Raw genomic sequence first — 12,670 nt, 5'->3', positions numbered from 1 at the left:
GAATTGTTCATGCAGATTATTTTACTTATTCTAAACCACTGTATATGTTCTATTAGGATTATTCTAAAAAACCTTTCACCTCATTGATATATGACCTCAATTTCTTCTTCAGATGGCTCAGTCCAAGACCAATGTAAATAATGGGACTGATTTTCTGTTGGGGAAATGGTTGTCTGGGTAGCTCATTTTTTAAAAAATTTTTTTATTATTTTAAATTTTATTATGTTATGTTAATCACCATACATTACATCATTAGTTTTTGATGTAGTGTTCCATGATTCATTGTTTGTGCATAACACCCAGTGCTCCACACAGAATGTGCCCTCTTTAATACCCATCACCAGGCTAACCCATCCCCCCACCCCCTCCCCTCTAGAACCCTCAGTTTGTTTCTCAGAGTCCACAGTCTCTCATGGTTCGTCTCCCCCACCGATTTCCCCCCTTCATGGTAGCTCTTTTTTAAGTTCCTAGAGCCATTTCTGAGATTTGGGTCAACTTTCCATCTTCATTCCCTGTTTTCTCCTTAACTAAATGCTGGGTACTCTTTATTCTCCTTTTTCTCCCAAATCTGCTACTACTCAGTCTATACTTTGGGATTCCTCTCTCCCCAAAACTAATGGTTAAATGGGACAGGAAGGAAGCTTGAGAGTAACATGGGGTTCCTTTAAAGTTTCTTTTCTTATGGAGATCATTTGATTTCTGGTTGGATCTTTACTCCAATGCTCTCCTATTGATGTCATGTGATGGACACAGAAAATAACGGTATTTTTATGGCACACATGCCATCACAGAAAAGGCTGTGGTTATTCATGCCTAGTACCCTAGGCCCCTACCTGCTACTCTGAAGGAATAAACACCTTGGGCTGACCTGTTACCTATTTTCAGTTAATTTCGTTTTCTATTGTTGGGGAGCTATAAGTTAAACAAAGAAGGTACTTATCTTTGGGTACCTCCTTGGAATAGAAGTCTCCTTGGCACTCTTTTTTTTTTTAAACTGGAATATAGAAATTCAGACAACTATTCCCACTGGTTCATGTTGTTAAGATTCTGGTGCTATCTTACCAGCAGATATGACTGGAGCAGTAGGATCATGTTTCATTTTTCCTACTGAAATATTGCTTTAACAATTAAGGTAACTTTTTTTTAAAAATTTTATTTTTAAGTAATCTCTACTCTCTGAGATCAAGTCACATGCTCCACCTACTGAGCCAGCCAGGAGCCCCAAGGTGCTTTTGTGTAAACATCAAGACATGATGATGAAAGCCAGGTGTTGGCCATAGTGTGTTAATGGTGGACAAGACTTGTTTCCCCCCTCCCCCCCAAGGCTTAGGGTAGTGAAACACAAGAATTCTAAGAAAAACTGTTATTAGTAGGAGTATAAATTCTCTTCCTTTAGTCTTAGGATGGCTTAAGTCTTTCCATCCTTTAGATGTCAGTTTAACAGAGAAGGCTTCCCACCCTGACTCGTGAGTGCCCATCATTCTGTCAGTTCCTTGTTGGCATCTAGTCTTTCTTAGAAGTTTACATACTTATATATTTGTTTCTAATCTGTCAGCCCTATCAGAATATAAACTCCCTGAGAGCAGGTTCCATGCTCACCTTATTCACAGTTGTATCCTAGGTGTCTAGCATAAAGCCTAGCACACAAAATGCACCTACATTTCCTTAATGAATGAAACTTATGACCTCTTGCGAAGAGCATATATTTGAAACAAAAATTTTAAACATTTAGCTTAATTTTTCCAGTTTATTTTACATATAAACGAAGTGACTGATTTTTGAGTCTCATTACTGTTGGGTGACATTTTACATAAACGTTTCCTTTGTGTCACATGGATGTCCAAATTTACAGGATAATTACAACCTCGACCACTTCTCGCCCCCCCACCCCCACCCCGCGCCAACACATTACCCACATTTGCTCCCGTTCCTGCCATAATTCGAGAGCTTTGGGTTTTTTTTTCCCCCCTCACACTGATTTGAAGCCTGGCAGCTCTGGCCTAATTTACAAGGCATTAAGTATATAATTGTAGGGCGCCTGGGTGGCTCAGTTGGTTAAGCGACTGCCTTCGGCTCAGGTCATGATCCCGGAGTCCCGGGATCGAGTCCCACATCGGGCTCCCTGCTCAGTAAGGGAGCCTGCTTCTCCCTCTGACCCTCCCCCCTCTCATGTACTCTCTCTCTCTCTCATTCTCTCTCTCTCAAATAAATAAATAAATCTTTAAAAAAAAAAAAAAAGTATATAATTGTAAAAGTGTGAGGGTGCTCGATCTCAAAACTTAATCCCAAAGATCCATGTCAGACGAAATCGACGCACATTTCTGCCAAGCGCTTATCCCAAGAGGCGAACTACTCTCCAAGGACTCTGTAGCCAAGTTGGCCGACTGCCCCTGAGTACTGGACACAGCCTTCGTTTCTTGATTTGGGGTCAGGCTTACTTGCCAATTGTTAAGCACGCCTGTGTGTGCGTGCGAGACTTGTGGACTGTGAGGTGCGCCTTTGGGGCGTAGCCGAGCGGTTTAAAGCAGCAAATCCGCGTTCACCCACACCTTCCACTTCTGCTCATCTCGGCAGGCGCTCCACGGGTTTGCACGAACTAGCGGGTCCTGACCCTCCTTCCCCCTCCGCGGTGTCCGTACAACCCGGGGCAGCCACTTCTTCCCGGGGGCGGGGGGTGAGGATGAAGTTGGAAAAACTGAACCAGATCTAGAGCCGAGCGCCGCAAACGCACTTGGAGGGAGGCTTCAGCGCGCAGGAGAGGGAGGCAAGTTGCACCCGCGCGAAAGGGGCGGGCCGGCTCGGGCCGCTCGCATTTCCTGTGACAGGGTCTGCCCCAGCCTCTCCTTCTCCCGCGGCGGCGGGACCATTTCCTGAATCGCTGAAGCGGAGGGAGGACTGGGGCGCGGCCCTACCACTAGCTCAAACGGGAGGGGGGGCGGGTCAGGAAAGGATGAAGGACGAGAGGTCTACCAAGAACAGGGCAGTGCTACCGGGACTATGTTTCCCCGGTAACGCGCCGAAAGAGCACTTCTATGGGCCAGAGTAACTCCTGTAGGCCAGGCCGGCCGGCTCTTCTTTCGGCGCCGGAGCATCCCCCCTCCCCGCATTCCCGAGGTGGTTCGGCCCGAGAGGCCGGCGTCTCTCCCCCAGTTTGCCGTTCACCCGGGGCGCTCGGGACTTGCCCGTAGTGGTGACGGCGGCAACATGTCTGTGGCGTTCGCAGCCCCGAGGCAGCGAGGCAAGGGGGAGATCACTCCCGCTGCGATTCAGAAGGTGAAGCCTCGCGGGGTAGGGGATGCCAGGCCCATCCTGCCCTTGGGAGCGCCACCGGGGGCCGGCCCGGGAGTCGGCCGGGCCGGGGGCGGAGGCGGGCCTGCTGGGAGGCGGTCGGGTGTGGGAACCCGAGCCGCGGGCTGTGCCTGAGTGGGTGGCGGAAGGCGGCGAACCGGTTCTCCCACGGAGTCCTTCACGCGTTTGGGCTCTTTCCTACAAGCACAAAAGCCCAAGTAACCGCCGCCGGATTTCTCTAGGGATGGGGCGGCGTTCGGGCGGCGGGGCGCGTGCGCCCGGCGGCAGCGGCCGCGCGGGGAAGGGCTGTTTGTCGGAGCCGGCGCCCCCCGCGGCCCCCCGCGCGTCGCTCCGGAGTTACTTTGGCGTCGCCCCGCCCAGCGCGCCGCGGCTGCTTCGTGCACACCCGACCTCGGGTCGCGGGAGGCCGAGGGGAAGTCGGAGCGCGGGTCGCCGCTCTCCTCCGCGCTGCGCCCTTTGGCCGACTTGGGGGAGCTCCCGGGAGAACTTGGGGGGACGCTGCAAGAGCCTGAGGGGCGGGCGAAGGAGCACCCTATGGACTTCGGGGTTACCCTCGGAGTTCCCTTCTCCCTTCCGGATTCACCCCCTCTCCGTGTCCATCTGCAGCAAATACTCATCGAGCGTCTGCTCTGGGTGCTGAGGCTACAGTGGTGAGCCCTGGTCCCTGCCTTCATGGAACTTGGAGTCTAGTGGTGGAGACAGTCTGATAATCGTGACCTATTACAGAAGTCGTGATAAACACACGGGGAGGTGCGTCCCTTTTAGAGGGTAGTGCAGCCTCTGTCGCTGCTGTGTTACTGCCAGTTAGGGACACAAAGCTGCTTTATTGGCCGCTTTCTCTTGTTGCCCATGAGCAAGGCAGTAATCTGAATTTTAGTCAGCCAGACTTTGAAAAGTTACTTGCTAACTGAGCAGCTTACCTTAAATATTTCGGTTTTGTTGAATACACTGGGATGAAGATGAAAATTGAAGAAAAGTCGACTTTTCGTACCACTCAGGACACCATTGTATGCCCAACACATTATGTTAATGGGTTTCAGTTTACTGTCAGGTTTTTTCTAGTGTGGCATTTGACATTTGCCCAACTGTTGCTTTATTTTATGAATAAACCGGCTTGTCAGTGCCTGGAAATGCAGTGCTTTCATGTAGTGCATTGGGCGAAGTCTGCAGCCTGGCACACAGCTCCAAGTACATACACTGAAGATGTGTTTCTGGAGGGATTCATTTTTTATTTTTACTTTTGGACTGTGGAAGAGTCCTGAGGTTGGTTGGGTGGTTTCCAAAAAGAGTTTTTCCTACATACATGTTAAGATATTTATTATGAGTGCTTAATTCAGGAGCTGCAGATCGATTAGTTTTCATTCTCAGATGAGAAGAGAAAATGGATTCCAAATTAAGTGTCTTACTCTATACAGTGTGAGAGATTGATCTTAGAAATGAGACATATTCTATGGTGAAGTTTGTTAGGTTGAGTAATTGACTGAGGAGATATGTTGTGAAATCATTAGATTGGACTAATGGATTTTAAAGACATTTTTTTGGCATCCTGTGATTCTGTTTAGGAAATAAATGCACTTTTCGGAAGAGCATGTCAATATATATATATTTTTCCTAGCAAGTGAAGATTGTGATTTGTATGTAGGAAGAAAATCACAATTAAGGTTAAATGGATTTTTGTTTTTAAAAGAGCTACATTAAGTAATTGAGAAAGAGTGATTATTGTATTATACTTTATGAAGTCTTGGAAAGGTGGGGCAAGTTCAGGAGGAACATTACTTCTGTCCCTTGCCCTTAAGATAAATCTGAGCCCCTGAAATCATAAGTGATTTGCGCAGGATTGTGAAGCCGGCACTCAGACTAACTGGCTTTTTCATTGCTACATCAGTACTTTTTCCTCAATGCCATCTTCCTTAGATGAGTTATTTAACCCTGAAAGCTAATATTGCTTTGAATTGCTGTTAAGACGATAGAATGATAAATTGATATGCTTTTTGTTTTTAAACTTTTGGGACAACTTAATTATAAGGTAAGCTCATAAAGTGTGCAACAAATATACATGCTTAGAAGTTACCGTTTTTGATTATTCCATGTTTGGAGAATCACAGAACCATACTGATAACACTTGGAAACTAGCCATCTATCTCCTCAAGCTTCATGGGCTTACGTTTTCATGTGTTCATTGTGGGTAAGGGCAAAATTTTTCTTTACTACGGCAAAGCATAAGAATGATGCAGAGTCAGCTTGGACCCTTACCTCTTAGTCTTAACAGGTTAAGGCTTCTTTTACAGGTAGAGGTAATAAAATGTTTGAATACAAAAGAAACCCCTCCTCAGCTTCAGGTAATAATTCTCTTCAGGGAGAATAAATGGAATAGAGTTATTTGAAAGTTGTTGACTAAACATACCATTCCAGAGGTGGAGAATAAGACTTAAAAGACCGGAAGAGATTCAGTTCCTATATGAATGAACATTTCTTAGAAATCTGAAGGATTTTTAAAATTTTACGTGATACACTAGATTTACAATAAACTTTTTCTAATTTTATTTCAGATGTTGGATGAAAATAACCATCTTATTCAGTGTATAATGGACTATCAGAATAAAGGAAAGACCTCAGAGTGTTCTCAGTAAGAATGATATGAAAAATTTTTTGTATTCATTTTTCTGTGTTGGTTAATTTTTTACTTTTCTTTTTAATAACTGCTTTACTGAGATATAATTCACATACCATGCAATTCACCCATTTTAAAGTTACAATTCAAAGCTTTTAGTATATTCATAGAGTCATGTTATCATCACTTCAGTCCATTTTAGAACATTTTCATCATCTCCAAAAGAATCCTGTACCCATTAGCAATAACTTTCCATTCCCACCTCCTAATCCCTCACCCCCTGACAACCACTAATCTGCTTTCTGTCTGTGTAGATTGGCCTATTGTGGACATTTCATGTAAATGACTTCATATAATGTGTGGTCTTTTGACTGAGTTCTTTTCTTTACCATAGTATTTTCCAAGGTTCATCAATGTTGAAGCATGTATCAATACTTCCTTTCTGTTGCTAAACAATTTTTTATTGTATGGTCATACCATGTTTTATTTATCCATCAGTAATGGACATTTGGATTTTCATTTCTTGGCTATTATGAATACTTCTATGAACATTAGGGTACAAGTTTTTGTGTGACTTTTCCCGATTTTGATAAAAGAAAAATTGGTTCTTTGGGATGCAGTGGGTGTCTTTTTTTTCTTTTTAAATACTTACCCTGCAAATTTCTGTGTACTCTGATTTGAGGAAAAGTTAGATCGTCACATATATAGGATATTTAGTTACATCCATATATGTGGTTGAGAAAGCAAAGCATCTAATAAATAGAGAATTGGTTGTATAAGAACCAAACTTGTTTTTTTTTTTTTAAAGATTTTATTTGAGAGAGAGAGAATGAGAGAGAGCACATGAGAGGGGTTAGAGTCAGAGGGAGAAACAGACTCCCTGCTGAGCAGGGAGCCTGATGGCGGGACTCGATCCGGGGACTCCTTGCTTAACCAACTGAGCCACTGAGGTGCCCCCAAACTTGTTATTTTGAAGTGATGTGTCAGAAGTAAATGCTGTCCTTAGAATCTGATGTAGTGGAACAAGTTGAATATTTTATCAAAAGTCTCTAGAGTAGCACTGTCCAGTAGAAATATATTGTAAGCCACATATATAATTTTACATTTGCTGATAGACACATTAAACAAGTAAAAGGAAACAGGAGAAATTAATATTACAATATATTTTATTTAAGCCATTATTTCCAAAATAATATCACTTTAATACATAATCTACATAAATATATTAATGAGATAGTTTATATTCTTTTGTTTCATACTTAGTCTTTGCAATCCCTTGTGAATCTTACTCTAATATCATTTTGAACTAGCCGCATTTCATTCTACCTAGTGGCTACTTTATTGGACAGTGCAGCTCTAAAATATTTTATTCTCACCTTTATTTTGTGACACATCTGTCTTTCCTAGAACTCTATCACTGGTCCGTTCTCAAATAGATTTTTCTAACAACCCTGGGTCTTGCCTCTGCATGCACTTTCCTGCTATGCTGGACTTTTGCTATCACTTGATTCATCCTTTATCTAATTCTGAGTCTCTCTTGGTTACTTTGTCTTTTTTCTCTTTGTTTAATACCATTTTTGAAATGAAAAAGTCATGTAGGGTCATTGTAAAGAGAAAATCATAAAGTATAAAATTTGCTAGAGATAAAAGCAAGTCACATTTCACTTTCCAATCTTAAGCTTCTCTCCTCTCCGCAGGGGTAACTACTTTGAATAGTTTAGTACCTATCCTTCTAAACATTTCTTTGTGCATTTACACACATGGCACTCATATCTACATAAACACATTTAGATAAATGTTTTTGTTTTTTAATAGGTTAGAATTTTATAAATGGAATGGCTGGGTCAAAGACCATGCTAAATTGCCAAATTACCCTGCAAAAAGATTGTCTTGGTTTGCTTTCTCTCAGCCAGATTCCAGAGCCTTGGTTTTCAACATCCTCTGCCAGCATTGGATTTTAGTCATCTTTGAAAAATTTTTGCTCATCTGGTTGGTGAAAAGTGGTATCTTTTTCTAAAACTTTATTTTGAAATGATTTCATTCTTACAAAAAACGTTTTAAAGACCATATAAGAAATTCCTGTATGCCCTTCACTTTCATTTTTCTCCATATCATTCATTTCTTCTCCATATTTCTCTGAAACATTTGAGAGTAAGTTGCAGGCATGATTCTTTTTTACTTTTGATTACCGCAGTGTGTTTTTCATAAAAACAGGCACAAATTCTTAAATAACCAGAGTATAATTGTTAAAATTAATAATGCAATACTATAATCTTCAGACTTGTTTAAAATTTTGCCAGTCGTCCCATTAATGTATTTTTTTCAGGTTTAGGATCCAGTGCAGGATCAGATGTTGCATTTAATTGTCACATGCTTTGAGTATACCTTTGATCTGAAACCATTCTACAGTCTGTTATCTTTCATGTTGTTGATGTTATTGAAGAATACATAGCAGTTATTTTGTGGAATGTCCCTCATTTTAGGTTTGACTGGTGTTTCCCCTTGATTAGATTCATGTTAGGCACTTTTGGCAGGAGCATCACAAATATGGTGGTGTGTCCTTCTCAGTGCATTCTCAAGTAGCTGTATGATAGTGATTTGTCCCATTACTTCTGAGAATCTTAATCACTTAGTTGAGGTGTGGCCTGCCACTTTCTCCACTGTAAAGTTATTTTTTTTCTCTTTTTAATTCATATGTATCTTGTTGGGCAGATACTTTGAGACACACATATGTTGTTCCTTCTTGTACTTTTTTTTTTTTTAGCATTTATTTTAGCATCCATCATCCAATGATTCTTCACTGAAACAGTTATTACTGTGGTGGTTACCAAATGGTGACTAAATCAATCATTCCTTCTACATTTATTTGAAATCCTACTCTAAGGAAACCATTTCTCATTCCCTGCACCCATTCACTCATTCATTTATTTATATTTGAACGGATTTATGGATTCTTACTGTATTCTTTAGGTTATAATGTTACTCTGTTTTCTTTCTTTAGTTGTCCCCAATGTTGACCACTGGAGCTCCTCAAGCTGACTTTTTGATATGTATTCATTATTTTTTGAGCATTTCCTTATTTTCTTGCACCACAAAATGTTCTAGACTCATCTTGTTCTTTTTCCTGCCCCCATTTGGAATTACCTGTTTCTTCAAGCCCTGGTTCTTTTTTTAGAGGTTAATATTTAGAAACTTAGGTCTGAGTCCTAGGATATTTTATTTTCTAGTCGTTTGTACATTTTGCATTTTATATGATCATTTCCATTACTTTTATATATATTGTTTCTTCAGTGAGTCATGTCTGTTTATATTTCAAAATATTCTTTAAAAAATTAATTAGCTGATCTGTTCCCTCAGTTTAACTATGGATAATCATCAGTGGTAAGGAGATCACTGCCTCCGATCAGCCATGGGATAATAAAAGTTGACAGGCTCCGGTTATTTTCACCTATGGCTTTTTACACTGCCAGATAGAGCCAAGGGATTTTTGTGGCATAGGACTGGTTCAGTTTCTTAAAGGACCTAGCAGTACATGGCATGGATAGGACGTGTTCAGATCTAGAATCAGCCTTTCCAATTTGAGTCAACAAAAGTTAATACTGTTTTATTCTTTAGATTCTTAGCTTTTTTTGTGTACATATGATCATTTCCCCCTTCTCTGCATATTGGAATAGACCTCATCTTTTCACATATTTGGTGCAGATGGGGTTTAAATTGGTTTAGATGGAATCTTACATTTTGCTTTTCCTGATGGATTTAATTTCATTCTTGGAGTTCTTTAGATATTTTTTCTTTTTCAAGTTGTTAGTGTTGGTTTGTGAGTAAAGAGAAAAAAATTCCTCCTCTCAACCTTAAATGTTCTTGTTTCTCGCATTAGGAGAAGGAAAAGGAAAATGAAGAGGAACATCAATAAATGACAGCCATCTGGAAATTGATAGTTCACTTTTAATTAAATAATTCCTTAAGATGTGATAACTGCCTAAGACCGTGTTTTTTAAGTATAAAATAACTTTATTTTTATGAAAGTAGTATATGAATTGTAGAAAATTAAAAAGCACAGATAACATAAAAATAAGATAACAAACACTATTCTCACCACCTAAAGATTTTCACTGGTGACATCTCTGTATATATTGCTGTATCTCTCCTTATCTACATACATGTGCACACACTCCTGTTACGCTCAATAAAAGTAAATCACTTGTGGAGCTCATATGCACAGGTCCTCTTCCCTTTAAATTCTGATAACATGTGTGAGAATATATTATTGTTCTGTTGTAGTGTTTGATTTGAGTATTTTCTAAATCACCTTCTATTTTTACTTAAATCAACCCTTATTTTTTGTATTTCATCATGAGTGTAACTACTTCAGAGTGTCCTGTAAGTGGTTTTAAAGCAAAAAAAATTTGTATTAATCATTATATAAAAGAATGTAGTTTTAAATCTCTAGTTAGGAAGATAACTTTTATTCTGTAAATTGTACTTCTGTTACCTTATAAATATAATCTTCATAGTTTCTTGGTGAAGATTTATTGTTAAAAATGAGTTCTGACCTTTTCAGGTTCATTTTTTAATTCTATCAATAAATTTAATAGTGGTTATTTGACCTTACTCCAAATAATTGATGTAGTGGTTCTTAGTGGAATTTTTGGGCCATGGAACTGCCTCTCATTTAATAGGTTGATAATTATGGGTGTTCTGTAATATCTTTCAGTATTTATTAGGAAGTTACCATCGTCAAATATAAAATGTTGAATGTGTTTATATCTGTCCTTATCATATATACTCAGTTTTTTTTGTTAATATAGACTGTTTTAGAGGTAATAGACATGTACATTAAAAAAGTAAAAGTATATACAGAATAAAGTTTTTCAGGAAAATATTTCTTTAATATTTGTAGAAGAATCTACTTTTTATTATCATTTCAGTAGAGTCAGCTGAAGCCAGGAATTTTGCTTTTTGCTTTTTAGGTGATGTATACACAAACTTATAAAAGAATATGAATATATACTACTTTTTCTTTTTTTTTTTAATAACTACCTTTTCATTAGTGTTCATCTTTGGTCTTGAATGATCTTAGGGAAGTGTATTGATGAATGCTGTAAAAATAATGCAGTTTACAAAAAAAGAAAACCTGTTGAAGTTAGATAACATAGCTTACATTAGGTAAAAGTATTGGGGTTATTGGGACAATTGGAATAATTTGAATGGGTTTGTGGATTACATGGTATTACTGTACCAATATTTGTTGTACTGTGGTTGTATATGGGAATTTCCTTGTTTTCAGGAATTGACACTGAAGTATTAGGAGTAGTGGGATATTATGTCTGTACCTGACTCTCAAAAGATTTTGAAAAAAGTGTGTGTGTGCTTGCATGTGTGTACATATTGGTGTGTGTGTTTAGAGATGGAGTAAGACAAATGTGAAATGCCGACGATTGGGGAGTGTGGGAGAAAGATATTTGGGAATTCTTCATGCTATTCTTAAAACTGTAAATTTAAAATTATTTCAAAAATTAAAAGTTAAAAAGACTTAGGTTGGGGAACTGTCTTAAAACTAAAGTACTCCATAAAAGTTGCTGTATTTATAGATATTTAGAACCACAAGGGACTTTGGAGATCTACTTTAACTCCCATTATTTTACAAATGAGGCCTTGAGAGCGTGGCAGATTAGATTTAACAGTATTCTAATGTGGACTTGTTAAGTACTAATCAGCATGACTACAATTTTTCTTGAAGGGTCATGAGGAAGCCATAGTCTCTTAGTAAGGTTTGTTGTTTTTATTTTTGCAGGGTGGTCAACAAACCTCATATCTGAATATATTAAAGCCATATTAATACTCAGAGAAGAAAAGAAAAACTTCAAGGAGTAGACTTAAATGGGTTGTATATATATATTTTAAAAATTTTATTTATTTATTTGTCAGAGAGAAAGAGCACAAGCAGGGGGAGAGACAGGCTGAGGATGAAGCAGGCTCCCCCGCTGAGCAGGGAGCTCAGTGTGATTGGTGGGGGCCTCTATCCCAGGGATCATGATCTGAGCCTGAGGCAGATGCTTAACTGACTGAGCCACCCAGGTGTCCCCCTGGGTTATATGTTCTAATTAAAAATGGCTGGCTGGTTTTAAAAAATGGCAAGATTTTCGAACCCTGTATCCTAAATTCCATTCAAGATCTTTACAGAATAATAAAATAGTTCCAGCTAGTGTTTCCTGTTAGTGCTGTTTTAAGAATTTTGACAATGTAATTAAGCATTATGGATAATTCAGTACAATATAATAATTCCTGGTCTTCTTTTGTCTGAGGATCACTGTAACAAACATTTTATCATGCCTGATTGAGCAACATAGTGTAATATGTGAGGAGGAACATCAAGAGCCTAAACTTGTTTTTAAACAACAAAAACAAAAAGGGAAACAAACTTTGGGAAGTGTTGGTTATGTCTATTACCTTGATTGTGGTAATGGTGCCGCAGGTGTTTGCATATGTCCAAACTCATCAAATTGTACAAGTTAAATATGTGTGGGTCTTTGTATATTGGTTATACCTCTAAAAAATCTGTAAAAAATAAACAAAACATAAACTTGTTAGTGAGGAAAATTGAAGGTCAGTGAGAAGTAGGGTTTTTTTCTTTAGTAAGAAAAAGGTAGTAAAACCAGTTCTAGTAGAAAAAAATAATGCAGCAAAAGATTTCCTAGGATTCCTCATATGGTGTGTAGAGAACGACTTCATCTGGGATCTGTGTTAGAC

General features: G+C 39.3%; 1 protein-coding gene across 6 annotated transcripts in view; it reads left to right on the top strand.

The window, feature by feature from the left end:
• The first annotated feature begins 2,310 nt into the window (after positions 1-2,310).
• SS18 (SS18 subunit of BAF chromatin remodeling complex) overlaps positions 2,311-12,670 on the top strand; it is an 85,449-nt gene continuing 75,089 nt past the window's right edge. The window contains exons 1-2 of one of the 6 annotated variants that reach the window (XM_027576149.2): positions 2,311-2,764; positions 5,859-5,935. In XM_027576149.2, the coding sequence (XP_027431950.1) occupies positions 5,859-5,935 (77 nt within the window). In that variant the 5' untranslated portion in view covers positions 2,311-2,764. Of the gene's footprint in view, positions 2,765-2,932; positions 3,274-3,784; positions 4,060-5,858; positions 5,936-12,670 lie in introns of those variants that run through there. The other 5 variants (XM_027576147.2, XM_027576152.2, XM_027576151.2 and 2 more) reach the window with 5 other exon arrangements.

Source organism: Zalophus californianus, chromosome 14, assembly GCF_009762305.2.
Source record: "Zalophus californianus isolate mZalCal1 chromosome 14, mZalCal1.pri.v2, whole genome shotgun sequence".
NCBI classification, from domain to species: Eukaryota; Metazoa; Chordata; class Mammalia; order Carnivora; family Otariidae; genus Zalophus; species Zalophus californianus.
Note: the sequence above shows the minus strand (reverse complement) of the source record. Positions and strands in the feature narration are given on the sequence as shown.